The sequence below is a fragment of the Pelophylax lessonae genome, assembly GCF_965119305.1.
Source record: "Pelophylax lessonae genome assembly, chromosome: 11".
NCBI classification, from domain to species: Eukaryota; Metazoa; Chordata; class Amphibia; order Anura; family Ranidae; genus Pelophylax; species Pelophylax lessonae.
The window spans coordinates 145035814-145062065 of record NC_138778.1 but is presented as its reverse complement, the minus strand read 5'-3'; the positions used below and the strand labels follow the sequence as shown (position 1 = coordinate 145062065).

The 26252-nt window shown below is 42.9% G+C and overlaps 1 protein-coding gene across 1 annotated transcript in view; it reads right to left on the bottom strand.

Moving 5' to 3' along the window:
* Nucleotides 1-26252, bottom strand: part of GAA (alpha glucosidase) — a 193319-nt gene that overhangs the window by 107553 nt on the left and 59514 nt on the right. Inside the window, exons 6-8 of the mRNA XM_082271730.1 lie at nucleotides 18559-18678; nucleotides 15457-15575; nucleotides 8698-8829 (exon numbers count right to left, since the gene is read on the bottom strand). Of these exons, the coding sequence (XP_082127856.1) occupies nucleotides 8698-8829; nucleotides 15457-15575; nucleotides 18559-18678 (371 nt within the window). The remainder of the gene's footprint in view (nucleotides 1-8697; nucleotides 8830-15456; nucleotides 15576-18558; nucleotides 18679-26252) is intronic.

Genomic DNA, 26252 nt, shown 5'->3' with positions numbered 1-26252 from the left:
GGGGGGGGGGTTCAGGTACAGCCTTAGTGGCAATGATAAGAGATCAGCCAACCTGAAAAGCTTCCACACAAGGAAGGGTCAACGCACTCTAAGCACTTGAGTACTGAAAGCTCACCTCAGCAGAGGCCTGAACATCCAGCCTTAATAAAGCATGAACAGAAGACCTTACAAACCTGCAAAAAAGATGCCTAAACCTGTAAAAAGAAACACTTATATATATTGTGACAGGAAGTCAGCTAAATCTGGGAATGTAGTCACAGGAAGGAGATACATTTCCACCTGATTTAGAAAGTCCATTAATTAATTTAGGGTGTTGGCTACAGAGCTAGCCAGCAGGAAGTTGAAAGGCCTTCACCTGTTCAGAATGAGGGAGTTAAGGCTCTATAATTTGTTCAGAGAAAGTCCTATTGTTTGCTGCCTCCAGAAGCTGCATCCTGAAGCCATGTGGGCTGGGAGCAGGAGGACAGTCAGCGTGTGCCTCCCGACAGGATGTGTGGGCCTGGGAGAAGACCCCCCGGAGTGATGTGTGCCCGGGACGGTAACCAAGGGTGAATACGTCTCAAAGGTGAGAAGACGAACTGTTGATGTGAAAGAAACAAAAGGACTGTGTTGCCCTGTGAAGCTATTATAAAAGGACTATTGAGTGTCCGCTGTAGGACAAGGAAGTCTGCCCGACGGTAGGTTGGAGACAGACACTTAGGCAGGTTCCAGTTGTGAGAAGGTAGCCGCCCACAGAGGCAAGGATTTATTTTCTGTTTTATTTTATTTTGGATGTTTTGCTGCATACAGCCTGGTGAAGAAAACACCATTTAATAAACCACACTGTTTGTTTGCAAGCACTTGTCGGCTACCTCTCTGGGAAAATGCACCCCCCAAGGGGTCATCCACACCCGCCACCGAGCTAATCCCTTACATATGGTGGAGGTATGCAGTGGGCATAAGCAGAGATCCCTGCAAGGAAGTGCATATGTTTGATGAACTTTATCTGGTGCATGAGATTGCACAATCTATGTGTGCAGGAGAGAAGATCCTGACAGAAAAAAAAAAGTGTTTTAAAGAGACAGCGGTCTCAAAATTATTTGATGAACTTTGTTGTGTCTGGTGCAAGTGACTGTACAAACTGTGTGTGCAGGAAAAGAGATCTTGCAAGAGAGAGAAAAACTACATGTGTTAAAGAGACAGTGGTCTGAAAATTTTTTGCTGGACTGTGAAAAATTTGTTTGTGGAGTTATTGAAGATGGGGCGTTCAAAACGCCTGAAGAATGCAAAGATAGATGAAATGAGAGACCGGATTCTATGGATGGAGGGGATGTTACCGTCTGAACCAGCCCCATCCATGCCTAAAGAGAGTATACTAAAGAGGAAGGTTGTTGTCCCTAGCAACACTGATGAAACTGCTATGGAGACGCAGTGTGCTCAGATGAAAAGTAAGCTCAAAATGGAGGAGATGTTGAAACAACTGATTATATCAAATACAGCTCAACAGCAGGCAAATGCAGCTCAACAGCAGGCAAATGCGGATTTTCAGCGGAGCTTTGCAGCTCAACAAAAGGCTCATCAAGAGAGCATGGCAGGCTGGAAACAGAGACGCCAGCAGCCAATGGAGGCCATCGGTTTGGAAGAAACCGAGTATGTGTGCAGGGCTGAGTTGGATGCCTTGCAACGGAAAATGGAAGAAAAGGAACAAGCCGTGGAATTGCTTAAGATGGAGCATAGAAACTTGCAGGAAACGAATGAACTACTCAAGTCTCATGTGTTACAGTGGGAAGAATCCACTGCTCTTCTTTTGGTCGAGTTGCAAAAACGCAGAGAGACTATAATGGAGAAAGATACCATCCTCATGGAAAAGGAAAGTGAAATTCAGACTTTGCAGAAGCAAAGTATGGCTGATATGTTGGAGTTGCGTAATCAGCTGGAAAAAAGTCTTCAGTCTTTGGGAGCTACAAAAATAGACCTGCAGGAGTCGCAGGAACAGAATGTCGCTCTGAAAACGACATTGTCTCTCAGCGACAACGAGAAAAGTGAAAGAGAGGCTAAATTACTGAGTACTGTGTATGAGCTCACTACTTTGAGCAATGTGGTAAATGAATGGCGTGCGGACTGTGAAAGTTGGAAAGGGGAAGCCCAACGTGTCCAGCAGCAGTTAAAGGAGAAAGAAGCCTGTGTGGCAGAATTACATTCTTATTCCCAGATGCTAGCCAATGAGGTGAAGGCTCTTATGCAGGGAAAAGGAGATTGTGAACATAAGAGGGAAAAAGTAGAGGCACAGCTTCTGGAATCGCAAGTCAAGGTGTCAGAAGGTGACCGATTGTGTGCTAAGCTGTCAGAGAAGGCAAACCGACTGCAGGTTGAGTTGGACAATGTTACAAATCAGCTTTCTCAAGCAGACAGCAAATCTAGAGAAATTGCGGAAGATTTTTCTATCTTGGAATCGCAGCTGCAAGACACGCAGGAACTCTTACAGGAAGAGAGGTGTCAAAGGCTGAGTTTTAGCACAAAGCTCAAACAAATGGAAGATGAGAAAAATGGCTTCCTGGAACAATTAAAAGAGGAGGCGGAAGCAAAGAAAAACCTATCAGAGCAAGTCGCAACATTGCAAGCTCAGATAGCGGATATGAAAAAACGCATGGAAGAAAGCGTTGGTTCATTACAGTGTGTTGAAGATGTGAAAAAGAAGTTTGATCAGATGCTTGGTGAAGAGAAGACTGTGTCTGCAAAATATGCAGAAGAACGCGCACGTGCAGAAACGGAGGTGCGTGATAACGAGAGCAAAGCCCTGTTCTTGGCTCGCTCTTTGGAGGAAGCTCTAGAGTGTAAGGCTGAACTAGAAAGTGTTAAACAGCTGCGTACAGAAATGGAAGAATTGGTCAGCTCCAAGGATGATGTTGTGAAAAGCGTTCAGGAGCTAGAAAAGTCTAAGCGAGCCTTAGAACAGCAAGTAGAAGAGATGAAGATTCCGTTGCAGGAACTGGAAGAGGAATTCCAGGCAACAGAGGATCTGTCCCAAAGAGGGGATAGTGTGCCTGATGCAGTTTTTAAAAGGATCAGTGTTTTGGGGTCTGTCCTGAGTGAGCCTCAGAAATGTGACGACATGTGGCTTGAATCACCCCTTTGGAATAAACCGTTCCTTCAAAAACTTCAAGCATTGGAAAATGTATCATTAGAACTTCAGCAAACAAAGGAGCTGAGTAAGAAATGTGGTGATTTCTCAGTTCAGGCTGAAAACCTAGTGGAGAAAACTAAGGCTGTTGGTGAAAACGTGAAGCAAATGAATAAGTGCCTTTCAGGGAGTGTTTCCAAAATGGAACTGGTGAAAGACGGGTGGCAGAAGTTTGATCGTGATCTTGAGATGCATTCCATGTGGAATTCAGATAGAGAAAAAGAACTAGGTGACCTTGAGCGGTCAAATAGTTCAGCAGAAAGTGCATTGAAGAAACCTGTAAAAGAATGTGTTGCAGTTCCATGCTTCTTCACTGATGCAGAGAGGAGGTCTATAATGGATACCACCCAGATCGCTGGGTTCAACTGTGTTGTTGCCTTTGACCCCTATGTTGGTGGAAGGAAAGTTGATGATGTTCTGGTTGGCTTCTTCTGTGAAGAGTTTGGCAAGAAATATAAACTGAATATCAAATCAAATAGTAGGCCTTTACTGCGACTCGCTCAGGAGGGCGAAAAGTTTAAGAAGTTGATGAGTGCAAATGCTTCAGATCTGCCTATGAATATGAAATGTTTGGTGAATGATATTGATATCTCTGGGAAAAGGAACAGGGGTCACTTTGAAGAAATGTGTGACAGCCTGTTGTCTCAATTGGAAAATCCTCTGCACAGCATCTTAGAGCAAGCAAAGCTCAAGAAGGAAGATCATTCCCTTTTACAACAAAAAGTCAATGATTGTGTACAGATGTATGGAGAGGCAACTCAAGTCACAGAGGGATGTCAAGAGTCCCTACTTGGAACAAAGCTTAGTGAAGCAAAGGTTCTCAAAGTTTTGTGGAAAACATTTATGGATTGCAGAGAGAGGCGTCTTAAGAATGTTGAAGACATTAAGACTAGCCCAATTGAGTTGCCTATGGATCACGGTCCTCCATGGTGGATTGGACAGACGGTTATGAGGGACAAGCTGTCTGACATTTATGAGAAAGCTGTCAATGAAGATGACAGAAACGAGAAGGAGCAAAATGATGCCAAAAATGCAGTTGAAGAAGGTGTATATGAGATGAGAGACAAACTGTGTGGCATTTATGAGAAATCCGTCAATGAAGATGACAAAACAGTTTCATCCGGAAGCTTGAGGATAATAGGAGGCTTATCAGTGAGTCAGCAGTGCCTGACACATGCGTGCCTGGAAATATGTGTCCCAACCCTAGGGTTGAAACAAGAGGGGGGGGTATGTGACAGGAAGTCAGCTAAATCTGGGAATGTAGTCACAGGAAGGAGATACATTTCCACCTGATTTAGAAAGTCCATTAATTAATTTAGGGTGTTGGCTACAGAGCTAGCCAGCAGGAAGTTGAAAGGCCTTCACCTGTTCAGAATGAGGGAGTTAAGGCTCTATAATTTGTTCAGAGAAAGTCCTATTGTTTGCTGCCTCCAGAAGCTGCATCCTGAAGCCATGTGGGCTGGGAGCAGGAGGACAGTCAGCGTGTGCCTCCCGACAGGATGTGTGGGCCTGGGAGAAGACCCCCCGGAGTGATGTGTGCCCGGGACGGTAACCAAGGGTGAATACGTCTCAAAGGTGAGAAGACGAACTGTTGATGTGAAAGAAACAAAAGGACTGTGTTGCCCTGTGAAGCTATTATAAAAGGACTATTGAGTGTCCGCTGTAGGACAAGGAAGTCTGCCCGACGGTAGGTTGGAGACAGACACTTAGGCAGGTTCCAGTTGTGAGAAGGTAGCCGCCCACAGAGGCAAGGATTTATTTTCTGTTTTATTTTATTTTGGATGTTTTGCTGCATACAGCCTGGTGAAGAAAACACCATTTAATAAACCACACTGTTTGTTTGCAAGCACTTGTCGGCTACCTCTCTGGGAAAACGCACCCCCCAAGGGGTCATCCACACCCGCCACCGAGCTAATCCCTTACAATATGGTGGAATGGGCCCTAATATGGAAATATGGAACCCGTTTCTTGAGGGTGTAAGCCCTGGAAATTAGCAGCCTGAGCCTCCTAGCAATGATGGAAGAGGATGCATAATGTAGCTAATATTATTTAATACAAGTACTTATATAGTGAAATAAAAAATTGCGCAAGAGTAATATACTCTATGCAATAAACAGCATTAGCTCTACAAATTGGGCAAAAAACATCAACCCACCCACAAACAGTGTGACAATAATACCCAAATGAGAATATAAAAATATACAATGTGAATACTTGTGCAACAACAAAGAGAAGTTGTGTGACCCCTATGACCCAGTGCACACAAAAACTTAAATTAGAGTCCAGTGACAACAGTCCCAACATAAATCCTCCATATACTCCAAGATAAACGACACAATGGAGTATATGGAGAATTTAGGTTGTTATTGTCACACTGTTTATGTAAGAGACGCTCAGCTGGACCCAAACAGACGTTTGTGCGCATGCCCAGGCACACAGGAAGGAATGTGCGAATGCGCATGCGCGAACGCGCGTACGCAACGTGCGCACGTAATTGGCGCCAAACGGCCTATTTATACTGAGCGGTGACAGGAGCATATTGCTGAGTGGTCTTTCAGCTTTTTCCTGTTTACTTGTGCCCTGACCTGCTTCTGGATTACCTGTTATACCGACCCGGCTTGCCCTTGACTCTCCTTTGGATTCCTGCCTGCCTACCTGTGACCTCGGCTTGTGTCTGACCCTGCTTTTGCCTTATGCTTTTGTACCTCGCTGCCAGACTGTGTACCGACTTCGGCTTGTATCCTGACTCCGCTCCTGTCTCACGTTCCTGTACCCGTGCTGTCCGGCTGTTGACGACTCCTTGGCTTGTGTTCTGGCTTCGCTCCTGCCTTCTCATCCAGCATCACAGAGTTCTAGTTACAGGTGTTCATCCGGTGATCCACAGCCATCAGTCTTCTGTCCAGACACCACCTGCTATACCGGCCCTCGTGCCACTCTGTGTCCTACACCGTCTGTCATCACTACCAGGGGTGTTGGACAGGAGGTGCAAGAGAAGCCCCCTCTACGGCTCAATCTCCACCAGGTACGTGACAGTTTATTTGTTTTTTTGTGGGTGGGTTGATGTTTTTTGCCCAATTTGTAGAGCTAGCGCTGTTTATTGCATAGAGTATATCACTCTTGCAATTTTTTATTTCACAGTTTAACCAATAGATTTGTAACAGCAACTGCCAAATTATTAATGATATAGTTCATTCAATTGTTTATTGGCGCGATTGGGTTCACAGTATTCACAAGTACTTATATGGCACTGTCAATTTCGGCAGTGCTTTACATAATGTACACTATATTGGCAAAAGTATTGAGATGCCTGCCTTTACACGCACATGAACTTTAATGGCATCCCAGTTTTAGTCTGTAGGGTTCAATATTGAGTTGGCGCACCCTTTGCAGCTATAACAGCTTCAACTCTTCTGGGAAGGCTGTGTACAAGGTTTAGGAATGTGTCTATGGGAATATTTGACCATTCTTCCAGTAGCGCATTTGTGAGGTCAGGCACTGATATTGGACGAGAAGGCCTGGCTCGCAGTCTGTGCTCTAATTCATTCCGAAGGTGTTCTATCGGGTTGAGGTCAAGACCCTGTGGAGGCAGTCAAGTTCCAAACATGCTCATCCATGCCATTATGGACCTTGCTTTGTGCACTGGTCCAAATCATTTGGTGGAGGGGGGATTAAGGTGTGGGGTTGTTTTTCAGGGTTTGGGCTTGGCCCCTTAGTTCCAGTGAAGGGAGATCTTAAGGTGTCAGCATACCAAGACATTTTGGACAATTTCATGCTCCCAACTTTGTGGGAACTGTTTGGGGATGACCCACCTGACTGTGCACCAGTGCACAAAGCAAGTTCTATAAAGACATGGAAGAGCGAGTTAGGGGTAGAAGAACTTGATTGGCCTGCACAGAGTCCTAACCTTAACCCTAGGAACACCTTTAGAGCACAGACTGTGAGCCAGGCCTTCTCGTCTAACATCAGTGCCTGACCTCACAAATGCGCTTCTGGAAGAATGGTCAAACATTCCCATAGACACACTCCTAAACCTTGTAGACAACCTTCCCAGAAGAGTTGAAGTTGGTAAAGCTGCAAAGGATGGGCCAACTTAATATTGAACCCAACGGACTAAATCTGGGATGCCATTAAAGTTTGTGTGTGTGTAAAGGCAGGCGTCCCAATACTTTTGACAATATAGTGTATACATATTGTACAATCCCATCAGCCCCTGCCCTCTTTGGGGTTGTATCTTCATGCATCTATGCATGAAGATAAATAACCTGCTGACTTTACAACTCCTTTAAGTGAGTGGATACCCTGTGGGGCCCTCATGGAATGGATGCAGAATGAGAAGTTAGTGGCATGTTTGGGAAAGGAGACACGATAACCCAGGCGCTCACTGATGTCCTTTGGCTGTGTCTCTGAAACAGCTGGTAGCTTAGGAGTCCTACAGACGTGCTTCTTGTGTTTTGGGCGGTAATGGTGGGCATAAGTGCATCAGCCAGAAGGAATAATGCAACTACGTCACCACTTGAGAAACAGAACAGTGTGGGAAAGCCTGTCAATTCTTTTGTAGCAGAGACATTTACAGAGAGGAAAACACAATGAGTAACACCTAGAACCCAGTAACAAATTCATGAAAACCCTGTTTTACATAAAAATTCACAAACAAACTCCCAGAAAGAACCAGCTTTACCCGTCATGGCAGGCATACCTCAAAAGGGTTTTCAGAGTTTGGGAGCCATAGAATTGGACCACAGCCACGGACCTGTACAACACCCAGTAGCTATCTACTGTAGATTCTTTGTGCCACATGCCAAGGCTAGTGGTAAACGCAGGATTCAGTGCCTAAAGCAAACATTACAGACTGGCCCCATTGTTGCGGGGCCTGGGTACTGTTCCTAAGATGTACAATATGTACATCAAGGATCCGAAAATTGCTAGTGAGCCTTGAGGCAATCATATCTTGATAGAAGTGTCAGTCAAAGAAAAGTTAAAAAGGCGGCTTTAGAAGACTTCTCTATATCAGAAGAAGGGGTTCACCTACGGAGCAGGGCCCTCTGATTCCTCCTGTATTGAATTGTATTGTAACTGCCCTCATGTTATAAAGTGCTGCGCAAACTCTTGGCACTATATAAATCTTGTAGAATAATAATACCAATCACTGAAGGACAATAGCAAAAAAATGGAGCCCGGTGGAGTGGGTGAGGTTTTATGAGGAAGCACTGGGGGCATTCCCCACAAAGCCATTGCCCGTGTCCAATCACCTGAAGGTAAAGGCATATAACCCACAGTCTATCACTTGCTGTCCTGTCCAGTACAAATAAGATATTATGTTTTTTCCATCTCTAACTGTCCCTTTTAAAATGGTCACCAGGACAAACAGAGTGAATCTATACAGTGGGGACAGACAGCAAAAAAAAAAAAAAACCCCAAAAAAACACTTGACAGATTTTGAACTTCTCCCTCACTGTTTCCAAAATGTTTTTGCTATAGATACACTTTAAATGGATTTCCTTTATACTCTATACTTGGATTCTATCATAGTTCCTTACCACAATCATGATGTATTTACGACCTTGCTCATGGAAATCTTTGACCATCTCTGCATAGTCCTTAAAACGTGTCTGGTCATATGTGAAGTCTCTGTATGTATCCATGTAGTCAATGTCATTCCATTGTACATCCTGTGAAGCATCATATAGTTGTGAAAAGATTACATATATCAGAATAGGTTTAAAAATTGTCTTCTCTTGTTCATCATTTGTTTCATTTCCTGACTTCCTGGACAGTACTCCAGCAGAGAAATCAAGGCAGCCAATAAAAGAACTTCATCATATGGAATATATTTCAACTGTCTTTGCTTAACTCCTTCACAAGTGCTATTTGCCCGGCTTTCATGCAGACATTTTGGAACAAATTTGCAAATCAAGAGTTCAGATTTTAGTGCAAGTCACCAATTCAGAACTAGTATGCAGTTAGTAAGGTCAAAGCCAAGAGGCCAAAGGATCAACATGACAAGACAGGCAACTAGTGTTTTCAGAAATCATTTAACAGTGGTCGTATACATAATTCATTAGTGTTTTCAGGAGGTCAACAGTAGTTGTCTGCAGAATTCATTAAATTGGATGTACACCTCAACAATAAACTTTTCTTCACTCCATTCTAATCAAAACCTTTGCCAAGTGCAGGTGGATCAATGTTTTCCTGAACATTTCATCCGCCATTAAAGTGTATGCCAAAATAAAAAAAAAACTTTAAAAAAATGTGCAGTTCATTTTTGCAATACATATACCCAGGATCCACTATACAGACTGGGAAAGGCAGAACTAGTGGCCAATCACATGTTCTACAGAACACATGAGCTGACAAGAAAATGTTGACAGTAGGAGAAAGCAGAGAGGACTCATCACTATGATTCTTCTGCGTCTTCACTGTACAATCCCAGGTTGGGGGCAGAGAAGTGATCATGTTGTATCCCTTAAAGCTGAGCTCCAAATTAATGCAGCGCTGTATTTTATTATATACCATGGTAACTGTAAGCAGTATAAGCACATGAAGTTGACTTGTTTTCAACCTCTTGCGATCTCTGTATAGCAAAGTTTAGTTTGAGAAAGGGAGAAGCAAGGCAAAAAGTCAATCCGCTGTGCTGTGCTGTGTAGCTCATGCTCATAGGAGATTAACCATCTACAAACCCAATTCCAAAAAAGTTGGGACACTGTACAAATTGTGAGTAAAAAAGGAATGGACTAATTTACAAATCTCATAAACTTATATTTTATTCACAATATAATATAGATAACATATTAAATGTTGAAAGTGAGACATGTTGAAATGTCATGCCAAATATTGGTTCATTTTGGATTTCATGACAGCTACACATTCCAAAAAAGCTGGGACAGGTAGCAATAAGAGGCCGGAAAAGTTAAATGTACATATAAGGAACAGCTGGAGGACCAATTTACAACTTATTCGGTCAATTGGCAACATGTTTGGGTATAAAAAGAGCCTCTCAGAGTGGCAGTGTCTCTCAGAAGTCAAGATGTGCAAAGGATCACCAATTCCCCCAATGCTTCGGCGAAAAATAGTGGAGCAATATCAGAAAGGAGTTTCTCAGAGAAAAATTGCAAAGAGTTTGAAGTTCTCATCATCTACAGTGCATAATATCATCCAAAGATTCAGAGAATCTGGAACAATCTCTGTGCGTAAGGGTCAAGGCCGGAAAACCGTACTGGATGCCTGTGATCTTCGGACCCTTAGACGGCACTGCATCACATACAGGAATGCTACTGTAATGGAAATCACAACATGGGCTCAGGAATACTTCCAGAAAACATTGTCGGTGAACACAATCCACCGTGCCATTCGCTGTTGTCAGCTAATACTCTATAGGCCAAAAAAGAAGCCATACCTAAACATGATCCAGAGGCGCAGGCGTTTTCTCTGGGCCAAGGCTCATTTAAAATGGTCTGTGGCAAAGTGGAAAACTGTTCTGTGGTCAGACCAATCAAAATTTGAAGTTCTTTTTGGAAAACTGGGAAGCCATGTCATCCGGACTAAAGAGGACAAGGACAACCTAAGTTGTTATCAGCACTCAGTTCAGAAGCCTGCATCTCTGATGGTATGGGGCTGCATGAGTGCGTGTGGCATGGGCAGCTTACACATCTGGAAAGGCACCATCAATGCTGAAAGGTATATCCAAGTTCTAGAACAACATATGCTCCCATCCAGACGTCGTCTCTTGCAGGGAAAACCTTGCATTTTCCAACACGACATTGACAGACCACATACTGCATCAATTACAACATCATGGCTGCGTAGAAGAAGGATCCGGGTACTGAAATGACCAGCCTGCAGTCCAGATCTTTCACCCATAGAAAACATTTGGCGCATCATAAAGAGGAAGATGCGACAAAGAAGATCTAAGACAGTTGAGCATCTAGAAGCCTGTATTAGACAAGAATGGGACAACATTCCTATTCCTAAACTTCAGCAACTTGTCTCCTCAGTCCCCAGACATTTGCAGACTGTTATAAAAGAAGAGGGGACGCCACACAGTGGTAAACATGGCCTTGTCCCAACTTTTTTGAGATGTGTTGATGCCATGAAATTTAAAATCAACTTATTTTTCCCTTAAAATTATACATTTTCTCAGTTTAAACATTTGATATGTCATCTATGTTGTATTCTGAATAAAATATTGAAATTTGAAACTTCCACATCATTGCATTCTGTTTTTATTCACAATTTGTACAGTGTCCCAACTTTTTTGGAATCGGGTTTGTAGTTGAAAAAAGCGGTATTACATAAATGTAATAAATAATGAGTTGACCAATCCATCTAGTGGATGATAATGGATATTACATGTATAATGAATTAAATGGGGGGCTGATGATAGAGCATTTTCCACTAGATGGTTAATCTATTTAGTGGTTCCCATATTTACGGCCATTATCTGTATTTTAATTGGAGTATTTTATTCTATTATATTAAATATTAATCATATTGATATTGAATTTGAGAATATTTATTGCATTAATATATGTATAAATTGTAACGGATCTAAAGCAGCGGAGGGTAACCAACAGGAAGTGCCATCAAAATCTATTAAATAATTTAACAGACCATTAATTAGTCACATATATAGCTCTAAATTCATGGGATTCGATTTGTATTAATTTAGCATTTGTTTATTACACGGAGCACCCTCGGGTATAAAGTAACAAATAGGAATTAACTTGAGAGTATATAGGAACTGGGAAAATGGCCGCTGGTCAACTTCCTGATGAGGCTACACTGGGAAATGCATTGAGGTCGATCTAGTGGCAACACTTCCAGTTTCGTCACATCCCCTTTTGTTGGAACGCATGCCAAGATCGAGCGGCATTCTCCCTACTGCTAGTAGCGTGTGCCGGTTTATGGCACTTTTAAATGTGAGTAATGTACATTAATTTTTAACTATCTAAATAAAAAACGTTATTGCGCAATCATCTATTCTTTCTTTTTTGGGGGACGATGTGCCATCCTATTGTGGGACAAGCACTATTCCCCCCCTTGTGAATCCAGGGGGCTATCCAGTGATTATATTGCATCGCTAAGGAGGTTATCCTAATTGGATTAATAGCAAAGCAAGCTGGGTCCTAGAATCCCTTAGTCATCTGGTGAGTGACCCTTATATCAATGGGTAGAAGATTATCAAGCACTAGCACCTTATAATAATAAGAATTTTCAAGCACTTTGGCACTTTAGTGGTGAAATTGCTGTTTTAGATATTGCAATGGACTTTTAACACTCATTTTTTAATTTATATTATATTGGATCACCAAGGTTTTTTAATTGTTTATTCATATATCCTCTATTTATTTATTATATTGCTCAATGCAATAGACTTTTAACACTCATTTGGATTTTTAATTTATATGATATTGGATCAATAAGGTTTATTAATTGTTTATTCATATATCATCTATTTATATATTATAATAATCACACATTTTTAGCATGTAGCACTTTGAGATACAGCGCCTCAAATTTCTATAACCTTTTATTTTTAGTTATACCAAAAATTGATGGCTGCTGTACCAATATTTGTAGAATTTTATCACTAGGAGGCGCCATTCTCAATTTTTATGTTTACTGAAAAGTAAGTCCATGTACAGTATAGTAATCACTCAATACTTGGTCGGGGCTCCTTTTGCATGAATTACTGCATCAATGCAGCAATGCAGCAATGAAGTGCAGTTAATAACGTGTCAATACACAAAATCAATCACACTCAGCAGCACTATACTCAAAGTCATCCGCTCCGAGTATCAAAAACGTCAAATATAAAACAAAATGCACAGGACCATCATATGAATGTAAGTGTCCAATACATAGAGCAGTCTCTATAACTCCCCAGTGAGGTTTTCTACTGTCAGAGTGACATGGAGTTCATAATCCCAGATCGAATGAATAGTGTTACTTCAATCCGGATAAAGTGAAATCGGTCCACCACCACGCCAGGAGTCGGATGTCCTTGCCGAGAAGCCGTGGCTTCCATAGCAGAGGTGGGAGACCTGCGGGGAGCTGACTGATCGGCCGGATTGGGCTATATACTGGCGGTATTCCATTAACTTATATGCTGAATATCCTGCACTTGAATGTAAGCATGTTTAACAGGGGGGGGGGGGCGGATTGATTGTGTTTTTAGCAATAAACAGTTGAAAACGTTATCACACTATCCGAGCCCTACTCTTGTCTTTTTCCATTGGTCAAATTGTGTCACATGGTACTGGAGAGTCTCAGCACAGGAAACAGGAAGCTACAGCGTGCAGTGATCTGTATCTATTAACCAGAGATTTGGAGAGACAACTGAAAGGCAATAACATAGAGGCTTCTGATCTCTGTTGGTCTGGTGAGTGTTTAATCTAGAGGGGAGCACTGGAGGTGTGGTGGTGGACCCATTTCACTTTATCCGGATTGAAGTAACACTATTCATTCGATCTGGGATTATGAACTCCATGTCACTCTGACAGTAGAAAACCTCACTGGGGAGTTATAGAGACTGCTCTATGTAATGGACACTTACATTCATATGATGGTCCTGTGCATTTTGTTTTATATTTGACGTTTTTGATACTCAGAGCGGATGACTTTGAGTATAGCGCTGCGGAGTGTGATTGATTTTGTGTATTGACACGTTATTAACTGCACTTCATTTATAGTACTGTTTATTTACAGCGGCTTCTAATCAGATATATATATATATATATATATATATATATATATATATATATATATTTATTGATTTATTTATATTTATTGTTGCACCAGTTCAGTGTTACATGCTAATACTTGGAGTTACATCAGTATTGTGTTGCATGTCAATACTTTGTGTTATCATCTAGTATTTCATAGGGACTACTAGCGCTGGGCGTGTGTTTGATAGGTTTTTATCATCAACCACAATTTTCTACAGCCTGTGGCACTGCTAAGGTGTTTTGGAAGCCCAGGTTGCTTTGATAGCGGCTTTCAGCTCATCTGCATTGTTGGGTCTGGGGTCTCTCATTTTTCTCTTGACAATACCCCACAGATTCTCTACGGGGTTTAGGTCAGGCGAGTTTGCTGGCCAATCAAGCACAGTAATACCATTATCAGCAAACCAGGTATTGGTAGTTTTGGCAGTGTGGGCGGTGCCAAGTCCTGGAAAATGAAATCATCATCTCCATAAAGCTGGTCAGCGGAGGGAAGAATGAAGTGCTCTAGAATTTCCTGCTAGAGGGCTGCGCTGACTTTGAACTTGATAAAACACAGTGGACCAACACCAGCAAATGACATGGCTCCCTAAAACATCACGGACTGTGGAAAATTTTGGATTTCATTTGGAAATCAAGGTCCCAGAGTGTGAAGGAAGAGTGGAGAGGCACAGAATTCAAGTTGCATGAGGTTCAGTGTTAAGTTTCCACAGTCAGTGATGATTTGGGGAGCCATGTCATCTGCTGGTATTGGGCCACTGTGTTTTATCAAGTCCAAAGTCAGCGCATCCCTCTAGCAGGAAATTCTAGAGCACTTCATGCTTCCCTCTGCTGACCAGCTTTATGAAGATGCTGATTTCATTTTCCAGCAGGGCTTTGCACCGCTCACACTGCCAAAACTACCAATACCTGGTTTAATGATCATGGTATCATCACTGTGCTTGATTGGCCAGCTAACTGGCCTGACCTAATCCCCATAGAGATTCTGTGGGGTATTGTCAAGAGGAAGATGAGAGACACCAGACCCAACAATGCAGATAAGCTGAAAGACACTATCAAAGAAACCTGGGCTTCCATAACACTTCAGCAGTGCCACAGGCTGATCGCCTCCATGCCACTTGTGTAAGTATTGAGTGCATACTTTACTGTACATTGACATACTTTTCTGTACTAAAAATCTTTTTTTTTTTTTTTATCGGTCTTCTGTTCTAATTTTCTGAAATACTGAGTTTTGGATTTTCACTAGGTGTAAGCCATAATCATCAAAATTAAAAGAAAGAAATACTTGAAAAATATCACTCTGTGTGTAACGCTTCTATATAAAATAGTTGAGTTTAACTTTTTGAGTTGAATTACTGAAATAAATTAGCTTTTTGATGATATTCTAGTTTTATGAGATGCACTTTTATATCAGAATTGGAAGGGCAGAAATACAAATCTTTTTGTACAACTCTCATAGGCATTTTATCTGTATATATACAACAGTTTGCTTGAAGTTCAGTTTTAAGATTTATGAATAAAGAGTTTAGAATGTTTACCCTAAGAAGAAATAATGTATAGGTATTTCTGTCCTCTTACCAAAGGCATATTGGCCTTGCTCATATTTTTCACCACCTCCCGAGTCATTTCAGTAGTTGAGTATCCCCAGCGACATATATGAAATCCAAGCCCCCAAAAAGGTGGCATGAAGGGAAGCCCTGTGCAGAAAATGGACAGGTTAGGTCTGCAGATACAGGCTCCTGTATATCATTGCATCATACCTGTATTAATAGGGATGATAGTTTGGTTATAAGAGACAAATGTCAAACCTTTTCCAAATTTCAGCAGTTTTAGTTCAAATTAAAAACAAAATTGACAATGTTACACTATCCCGTAGATGCTAATACATAAGAAATGTTGCAACGCTTTTGCCATTGCTTCCTCCAGCTGTGGGTCATTCCACAACCTACCAACCTTTATGGCCCATTTACCCCTAGTCAGTCCATTGTGCTGTGTTTAACACACATTATGTTGTGTGTTAAACATGTTTTGCGTTATGCACTGCGTTGAAATTGAATGACATCTCAACACACTAAAGCACCTATGGTGTGTTACGTTACCCCAGGGATGGGGAACCTTTTTTCTGCCAAGGGCCATTTGGGTATTTATGAAATCATTCGGGGGCCGTACAAAATTATCAACTTAATGTGCCTGTTTTATTTGGTCAAAAATTTAAATAACTCACCCCTAATGTGATAGCTGCAACTGCTTCTCTTTGGTGAGGTGTGTGATGTTAGCTGGTATTAATGATGTTGCTACTCGCAACTGGTTTTCCAGGTTTGCGTCGGTCAGTCTGGAGCGCAGTCGACTTTGTGGTGGTAAGTTTTGAAAATAACTGCTGGCGGGTAATGCTGGTGGGTACAGCTGGCTGGTACTGCTGTGGGTACTGCTGGCTCAGGCTGGTACTGCTGGCTTGTACTGTGCTCTGGGGGAAGTGCTGGCTGGTACTGCTGGCTCAGGCTGGTACTGCTGTGGGTATTGCTGATTCAGGCTGGTACTGTTCTGTATGTACTGCCTTGGGTACTGCTGGCTCAGGCTGGTACTGCTGGCTGGTACTATGCTGGCTGGTACTGCTGGCTGGTACTGCTGACTCAGGCTGGTACTGCTGTGGGTACTGCTGGCTGGTACTGTGCTGTAGGTACTGCTGGCTGGTACTGTGCTGTAGGTACTGGTGGCTGGTACTGTTGTGGGTACTGCTGACTCTGGCTGGTACTGCTGTGGGTACTACTGGCTCTGGCTGGTACTGCTGTGGGCACTGCTGGTTCTGCTGTGGGTACTGCTGGCTCTGGCTGGTACTGCTGTGAGTATTTCCTGGCTGGTACTGCTGGCTCTGGCTGGTACTACTGGTTCTGGCTGGTACTGCTATGTGTGCTGCTGGCTAGCAGCAACGCCGCGCTTGAGGAAGAGGCGATGTTTCCTGTATTGGTCACAGGCGGAGTGCATTTGATATCACTCCACCTGTGACTCACTCAGACTGTCAGAATGGAGCCAGAACTATACAGGAAGCATCGGCTCCATTCTGACAGATCAGCTGAGAGACACAGACTCAGCTGCACTGGGGGCCGGACCAAATGACTTTGAGGGCCGCATATGGCCCCCGGGACGTAGGTTCCCCACCCCTGCGTTATCCCAACGAAGGATGCAAATGGGCCCCATAAAGAATAACTAAGATGAGCAAGCATTCTGCAAAAGATGTGTATTAATTCACATCTTTCTTACAGGACACCACCACTGCCCCTCCCACATGTTCAGTCTTTGCATTGGACCATTGGATTGGAAGGCCACATGCTCCCTCATATCCAGAAGCCCCGCTTCAATAAACTAAAGGAGTGAGAGCTCCAAGGAAGCGGGGAGGTTATGAAAGAGTGTGGATCAGAGAGTATATCTTGCTGGGTAGGCAAACTGACAGGCCAATTTGACAGTGCCTACTTTAACAATGTATTTATTTATTTATATCTATTTTCGGTTTATATGCTAATATACACTGCCTGGCCCAAAAAAAAAAAAGGTCACACACTCTTAATATTTTGTTGGCTTTGATTACGGCATGCAATCGCTGTGGCATTGTTTTGATACGCTTCTCAAATGTTGCATTCATTTTTCACCAAGATCTTGTATTGATGATGGGAGAGTCGGACCACTGCGCAAAGCATTCTCCAGCACATCCCAAAGATTCTCAATGGGGGTAAGTTCTGGACTGTGTGGTGGCCAATCCATGTGTGAAAATTATGTCGCATGCTCCCTGAACCACTCTTTCACAATTTGAGCCCGATGAATCTTGGCATTGCCATCTTGAAATATGCCCATGCCATCAGGGAAGAAAAAATCCATTGATGGAATAACCTCGTCATTCAGTATATTCAGGTGGTCAGCTGACCTAAATCTTTGGGCACATGCAGAAACTATCCAATAGGATACTTACTGCATGCTTAGTTTAGATAAATGCTTAGTTAATTCCAGGTGGCGATTTTTTTGTCTTTAAGCAGGCCGTGTATTATATTTGCCTTTGTAAACCTAAAAATTTGTTATAGCGTCCTTAGACCTGAACTTGCTTGATATTAACATATTAAACGTGACCTCTCTCTCTTTCATTTTTGGTAATTAAATGACATTGTAAATAATTCAACCTTCAAAGTATCCCAGCCTTGGCATAGTAGTGAGATCTGTGTGGTTACATGATCCAGAAGGCTAAACCTGCATTGATCATTGCTTTGGAGTCTAAAAGAGGTCATTGCCCTTCATGGGGTATAGTGCATTAGTTGCTTAATAAAGGGTTTTTTTAAATGAGGTTACTCTCAAAAAGTTGCCTAGAGGCTGCTGTGAGTGAAATCAAAAGGTCAATCTAATATGGCTCTGAGTATGGCTTTCCCATAGAAATGAATAGGGCTGCGGCAAGCATGTGCCACGTCAATAGCCATATTCTGGAGAAGGGTTGTGTAATTCTGAGTGAGGCCACAAAGAAAAGATCACTGCATAGGGGCTGAAGAAAATTTTGAGAGGGAGGCAATCAGGAGGGGGAATTAAAGGACTTGTGCTCAAAAAGGTACAGTAAGTGAAGTGTAAGGATTGCAATAAATTCTCCAATATGATGCAATTCAATAGTAAATTAATGAACAGTATGTACAAATTGTTGATGCTTACCAATAACTTCTTGATACTGTCGTATTACAGCCTTAGGGTCTGGGCCCAAGAAGACATAAAAGTCTAAGATTCCTCCTGTGGTTCTCCAAGTCAAGGCTGGAGCTGGCTGCAACAGAACATCTACAAACAAAACATATGGGCAACAGTGGGTCGATAGTCTCAGCAATTCTCAGCAAAAGAATAGAAAATATAGACTATAATCAAGTGCTTAGAAATTTAAGCAAATCACACAGACTGCATTTCACAATCAGCGTCATCAGGAAATTATTCAGCGGCCATTTTCTCTGTGTTTATATACTACCCTCTGTGGCTGCTGAATAACTTCCTGTTGAAGCGGACTGTCCCGTACCATTTTTCAGCTCAAAAACCTGTGACAATGTCCTGTTTATCTTAACTTCTGCCATTGGTTTTTTGTATAGCATTGTAATCCATTGAATCATTCTTGGTCCAATACCTAACTCCTCCAATGTTGCTATCATATATCCCCAGTCTACCCTGTCAAACGCTTTTTCAGCGTCTACTGACAGGAGACGAGTTGGGGGCCCTTCTTTTTCGTTTTTTTGTAGGAGACACAATGTTCTTACCCCATTGTCTCTTCCTTCCTTCCCTAACACAAACCCAACTTGATCTGTATGTATCCATTCTGACATTAGACCCTTCAGCCAGGTGGTGGGTATTTTTGCATATAGTTTTAGGTCTACATTTTATAACGATATCGGTCTATAGCTAGAGCATCGCGTGGGGTCCTTATCTTCCTTAGGTATTACTATGATGTGAGCTAGCAATGACTCCTTTCTTATCTTCCTTCCATCTTTCAATGAATTCCATTAAATATCTAATTTGGAAACAAGTATTTCATTAAATTTTTTATAGTAAGTTGCCGAAAACCCATCCAGCCCCGGACTCTTTCCTACAGCTAACTCTTTCCAGGCTTTTAAAATTTCTTCCTGAGATATATCTCTTTCTAGTTCTAACAATTTTACTTCTTTTAATTGAGGAAGCTTAGCTTCTTTTAGATATGCCTGTATCTTTCTCTCTAAATCATTTACCTGTTCCCCCAGGGATCTTACTGCGTATAACGCACTATAAAACTTCCGAAATACTTCAGCTATGTCCTTTGTTGAATGCACTAGGTCTCCCATCCTCTTTTTAAGGCCTCTTTTCACACAGGGAGTCCGCCAGGCGGACTCCATTTTTCTCAGCGGGGGATCGATCCGTGCGGAGACAGAGCTGTCAGGTCCCCATGCATCTCTATGGGGGAATCGGATGAGAACGGACTGTCTGTCTGTTCTCATACGATACGCCAGATGGATGGAAAATAGGATTTCTATCCATCCGGTTTTGACGGATCAGATCGGATCAGATGTCAGCGGACATGTCTCCGCTGACATCCGATGCCCCATAGATGCATGGGGGGACCGTTCAGATCCGCCATGGACTCCATGTGTGAAAGGGGCCTAATTCTCTTTATATACCCCACAGATTTTCTACTCATTTTTGCCAAGTATTTCTCTGGCTTATTTCTCCATTGATATCTCTCTTTACTTACTCCATTGAAGGTTCTCCTAATTTCCTGCTCCCTTAATGTGCTTAATTCATCTCTTTTTAATGCTAACAGATGTTGTATTTCTTTTTCATTCCCTTTCCTATGCCTTTGTTCTAACTCAAATAGCTCCTTTAATATTTTATTTATGTTATTCAGTCTCTCTTTCTTTTTTTGAGTCCCTATCGATATTAGAACACCCCTGAGGTAGGCTTTATGTGCTTCTCATAACGTTGCAATTGATTCATCCTGCGTCATATTTATCTTAAAATAGAGCTCTAGTTCTTGCTTCAGTTTGTTTTCAATTTCCTGTTCTTGTATTAGGGAATAATTTAGTTTCCAGTTATATTCCCTGTCAACTACCTCTGCCATCTTTATTTCCACCGTTATGGGGGCATGGTCCGAAAAAGTTATTGCTTCAATAGATGTTTTGCCCATTACCTCCAGTAATCTGTGGTCCACCAATATATAATCCAACCTTGAGTAAGTTCCATGCGCGGAGGAGTAAAATGAGTAATCCCTAACTGTGGGATGTTGGATTCTCCAGATATCTATTAGTTGATGTTGGTGCAGTATTTTTTTGATTACTTTAAAAAGGTGCTCCGCTTTACTCCTTCCGCATGGGAAGACACATCGAGCTGTGGATCCATAGCAAGATTAAAATCTCCTGCAACTATTACTTTACCATCTTTAAATTCGTTAGGTTTCCCCAGAGTCTGTCTTAGGTAGTACGTAGGGTTCTTAATAGGGCAGTATATATTTGCCAGCGTCACTTCCATAGTTTCCCTTTCAAAAACACAAATCTGCCATCCAGATCTATCTTTCTTTCTCTTATCTTAAACCTTACAACATTTGCGAATCCTATCGCTACCCCTTTCGCCCTTCTCAATGATGAATCTGCATAATACCAAACTGAACTTGAATACAATTAGATTTTTGAGTCATGTGATAAGTGAGTTTCTTGCAAAAAAAAACTATTCCTGCTGTGTAGTACTGAATTTCTTTTTTTTTTTTTTAAATATATTTTTATTATTAGTGAACATAGGAAACAATCACAAGGTCTGTTTTGCATACAAATAACAAGCAAAATTCTTGAAACAGTAACAATCATGTATGCAGACAGAGAGTTCCTGCATTTTATATTTTATAATAACAGTATCACACATGTTATATTCAGGGGTAACAGTAAACGTAACCTGAAAGACACTGTGAGAGGGGGGATTTGGAGGGAGTAGGAATAGGTAAAGAGATTGACACTCTCGCATGGGACGTGAGGAGAACGTCAATTATGTAAAGAAAACAACAGCTAAGTACAGAAAAGTGACTCTTACTGGCTGAGCTACACACATAGTCTATTCGCATTATAACAGTATGTTTTATAGTTGGGGGGGGGGGGGGGAGGAAATAGGGGTATCCATGAGATCCAGCTTGAAGGAGTCAACCCGTAGGTGATGAGCTAGGTCCTGTGAAGGAGGGAACATGAAGGGTGTTGCCTTTAAATTTTCAGCCCGCCTAATGTATTTGATATGGAGGCCTTTAAATACCATTCCGTGAATTGGAAGGGGACCATCAAATCTTTCAATTCATCTGCTCGAAAGGTGTATAGCAGGAAAGAGCGCCATCTGGAGAAAAACGTTTCCATTGACGAGAATTTGTCAGTGTCCAGATTTCCTTTTTCCATGTGAAGAAGTGCTTTAAGATCATTGCAAACCATGGAAATCGACGGGGGAGTGTTGGAAGTCCAAGTCTTTAGAATTGCTTTTTTGGCTGCTAAGGTGCATAAATGGGTCCAAGGGGGTAGCCGTTTACCTTTCCGATTTGGAGGATTAGAGGACTGTGATATCTCTTCGTAGCCAAACAAGAACAAGTGAGGGGATTTTTCCAGCTGGATTCCCAGAACCTCCTGTATAAAAGTCATCACCTGGTCCCAGAAACAAGAAATAGTGGGGCAATGCCAGAATCTGTGGGCCAACGTCGGTCTCTCTCCAACGCACTGAGGGCAGATTGCAGGAGTTCTCGGGTCATTGGTATATAGAGCAGGAACAAAGGCTCTGTGAATCAGTTTGAATTGGGTCTCTCTCCATGTCTCCATTAGCACAGTCTTTCTAAGCCGTAGGTAACCTTGCAGTATTTTAGGCGCAATATCCTCCAGGGGGAAGACAGCACCCCATTTATCGAACATAGTTTCCATGGAGATTTTATTTGAGTTTACAAGTAGTTGATCATATAGGACGGAAATGTTGTAACTTTTGTTCTTGATGAAATCATCTAAGACTGATTTTTGGAAACTTTTAGCTGGGCTGGGTGAACAAGATTTAACATAGGCTATTGCCTGGTGGTAGTATAGCAGATGTGATGGGGGCAGTTTATATTCCCCTGCAAGTTCCGTGTATGGTTTTATAGAGAGATCCGAGGGTCTAACCAAGGAATGAGCCAGCGTTAGTCCATTCTGTTCCCAGAGTCGGAACGAAGCATATTCCATAAATTGTGGAAATAATGGATTGCCATGAAGAGGCAGGTGTTTAGAGATGGTTGAGGGAACTCCCAAACGTTTCCGTATTTCCCTCCATGCTATCATAGTGTCTCGAAAGAGTACGTGTCGTTGAAGGTGTACGGGCAATGCTGTAAAGGTGCTATGGAGCACTCCAGGAAGGTCCCATGGGTAGTCTAGTTGAGTTTCAATGTGGTAGTTGGAATAATTTGAGGATTTGGTGATCCAATCCAGACCATAGCGTAAGAGGCAAGACAAGTTATACAGCCTAATATTGGGTAAGCCAGCTCCCCCCTCGTTCTTCGGAAGGTGCAGTTTGGCAATGGATATCCTTGATCTCCTCTTATTCCAGAGGAAGGCCATAATGGCTTTGTTTAGAGTATTAATATCTTTATGTTTAAGGAGGAGAGGGAGGGTTTGGAGGGGGTAAAGCAGACGTGGGAAACTAATCATTTTGACCAGGTGGCACCTTCCAAAGAACGAAAGGGGCAGAGTCATCCACAATTCCAATTCTTTAATAATTTTTGCCAAAAGTGGGACATAGTTCAGTTGGTAAAGTGAAGAGGTATGTCGGCCAATCTTGATGCCCCGGTAGGTGATGTGATGGTGGTTCAAAGGGAAAGGGAGGGAGTGATTCCAGTGGTCTATGACTGGTTGCGTTAGTGGGAGGACTTCACTTTTATCGAAATTAATTTTTAACCCCGACAATAGTCTGAATTCCTTTAACAGCGAACATAACGCTGGGAGGTCAGTACTAGGTTGAGATGTGAATATAAGCAGATCATCTGCAAAAAGTGCAGTTTTGAGCTCCGTTTGACCTAGCGGGACACCGTGGATTGTGTTCGAGGTCAACAAGTACCTGGAAAGGGGCTCTATGGCCATGTTAAACAATAAGGGGGAAAGGGGACAGCCCTGACGTGTGCCCTTGTATAATGTAATCGGGTTTGATATGCCTAAAGACGTGAAGATACGCGCTGAGGGGGAAGCATAGACAGCTTTTAAGAAGTCAGTTATCTTGCCGGAAAACCCAAATTTCGCCAGGGTCAGGAAGAGCCAGTCCAAATTAACATTATCGAATGCCTTCTCGGCGTCTAAAGTCACTATGGCAGAGTGACTAGTAGGGTTAGCTTTAGCATGTTCAAGGACCGCCAAGACCTTGCGGATATTTGCAGTGGCCGACCTCCCCCTGACGAAGCCAGCTTGGGAGGGGTGAATGAGTGTGGGAAGAACCTGTGCTATTCTGGAAGCTATTATTTTTGATAGAATTTTAGCATCAATGTTTAAAAGGGATATTGGCCGATAGGAGCCTGGTTGAGTGGGGTCCTTGCCCTTTTTGGATAGTAGTTTGATGTAAGCCTGAGAGCCCGTGGGTAGATAAGTACCATTTTGCCACATATTGTTATACAGTGTAGTGAGAGTGGGTAGGAGGGTATCCTTAAAAGTTTTGAAAAATTCCGTCGAGTAACCGTCTGGGCCCGGCGCTTTTTGAGATGCCATATGAGATATGGTGTGAGCTATGTCCTCCGAGCTTATTGGTGCATTGATTTCTAGCAATTGGGCTTCTGTAAGTGAGGGGAGAGGGACAGTGTCCAGAAAATTTTTGGCGGCCTCAAGATTTACCTGGTCTTTGCTATACAAAGTGCTATAGTATTTTTCCAGAATACCGCTAATGTCAGTAGGAGAATGTGTAAGCTGTCCCGACTCGTTCCTGAGTGTCAGTATGTGCGTGGGTTTGTAGGGACCTTTGACCAATCTGGAAAGTAGTTTTCCGGGTTTATTCCCGAAGCGGTAAAAGGATGCCATAAATCGGGAACGTTTAGATTCCTCGATTTTGTTTGCCCAATGGTCGAAGTTCTTTTTAGCCTCGTACCACTCATCCCTGAGCTCAGGGGAGTGTGATGTGGTGAGACGGGATTGGGCTCGGTGTAACTTTTCGCTCGCCTCTAGGTAATGTTTAGCAAGAGCTTTCCTATATGTAGAAACATATGACATAATATGTCCTCGCAGGACCGCCTTGCCCGCTTCCCAGAAAAGGATAGGGTCGGTGGAATGCTCCTGATTGAGGGTAGCATAGTCCCGCCAGGAGGATTGCACGTGATTTTGGAAGTCTTTATTGTGTGTGAGAAACACTGGGAATCTCCAAGTTCCCATGGGAGGTGTGGCAGCTGCTAATGAGATGGAAAGGGATATCGGGGAGTGGTCCGATATTGCAATATCATGTATGTCCGTGCTATCAACGAGTCTGATAAGTTCCGGGGTGATGACTAGATAGTCTAGCCTGGCCATGGAGTCCTGGGGTGGGGAATAAAAGGAGTAGTCGTGATCTGTGGGGTGGCTAAGACGCCACGCGTCAACCAAGTGTAGGGCAGATATCATGGAGTGCAGGGGGGTTTCCCTGGCGTGGAGAGCTGGGCGTGGGCCGTGAGACCTCGTCCTCCTTTGCTGTCGGTCAACTGATATGTTCATGACATCATTAAAGTCGCCACCTATTATATGAAAGGGAGTGGGGTCCTGAAGCAACCATGTCGCGGTGTCACTGTTAAAGATAGTGGAAGAGGGTGTCGGGGCATATATATTTGAGATCCGTACTGTGCGAGTAGGAAGTTTGAGCAATAAAGACAGTCGTCTACCAGCATCATCCCTGCTAGTGTCTAGGATGTCATAGGGGATCTTCTTATTCAACAGGATGGCTACTCCAGCCTTGCGACCCGAGGCAGGGGAGCATATCGCTTCCCCAACCCAGAGTTTCTGCAAGAAACGCATGTCTCCCTCCCCCAGGTGAGTCTCCTGGAGGAGAGCGACATCCGCCCTCAAACGCCTGAGATGGCGCAATATCATCATGCGTTTATTTGGCGAGCGAAGGCCCTTCACGTTCCATGATACAACCTTCAGGGTGGCCATGGAGGAGAGTTGATAGGGTTTTGTAACTCAAAGATATTACCGTCAGCAAGGACACTCATGGAAGGGGGGACATGATAGGACAATTGTTGTAGGAATAAGACAGGAGAAGAAAAGATAAGGAACAGGAGCCTGTGCCGGGGTGTGGCGTAACCCTGGCAGAGGAGGTCAGTGGTAAGGTGTGATGCAGGTCTTAAAGAAAAGGGGAAACCAATCATGAGGCTTCGCTTTTTTCTCAGGGAGAGGAAGTGTGCAGGCGTTGCCCCACACCCATATGCCTGTGGTGACGGGCAGTAGGGGATGAGTACGCTCCGAGGAGCGAAGATTCCATGCACTGTATGCTCAGTACATGGACCCAGGGGAAAACTACTAACATCCCTCTAAGGATTAGGAATGAGCAACAAACTGTAGGCAAGCAAATAACAAGTATATGAGCCAACTCTATAACAAGTCAAAAAACACCAGGCCTAAGGATAAATGCGATACCTGGAAAGAGAAAATAAAATAAAAGTAAAACAGCGAAATAGGCAAAGGATTCCACCCAGACGCCTGTAAACTTGTTTGTCGTACAGAAATGGTAGGGCTACCAGAACGTCAGTATCTGAGAAAATTGACCACTGGGAACTCGGCCGTCAAAGTTCACAGGAGGGATCTGCGGACGGCGGAGTGGCCATATTTGCCCTTTTTGGGTGGTTCCTTATCGGGTGTCAATTGGGCCTTGCGAACCAGAGACTCTCTTCTGGATTGAGATGAGGATTCTTC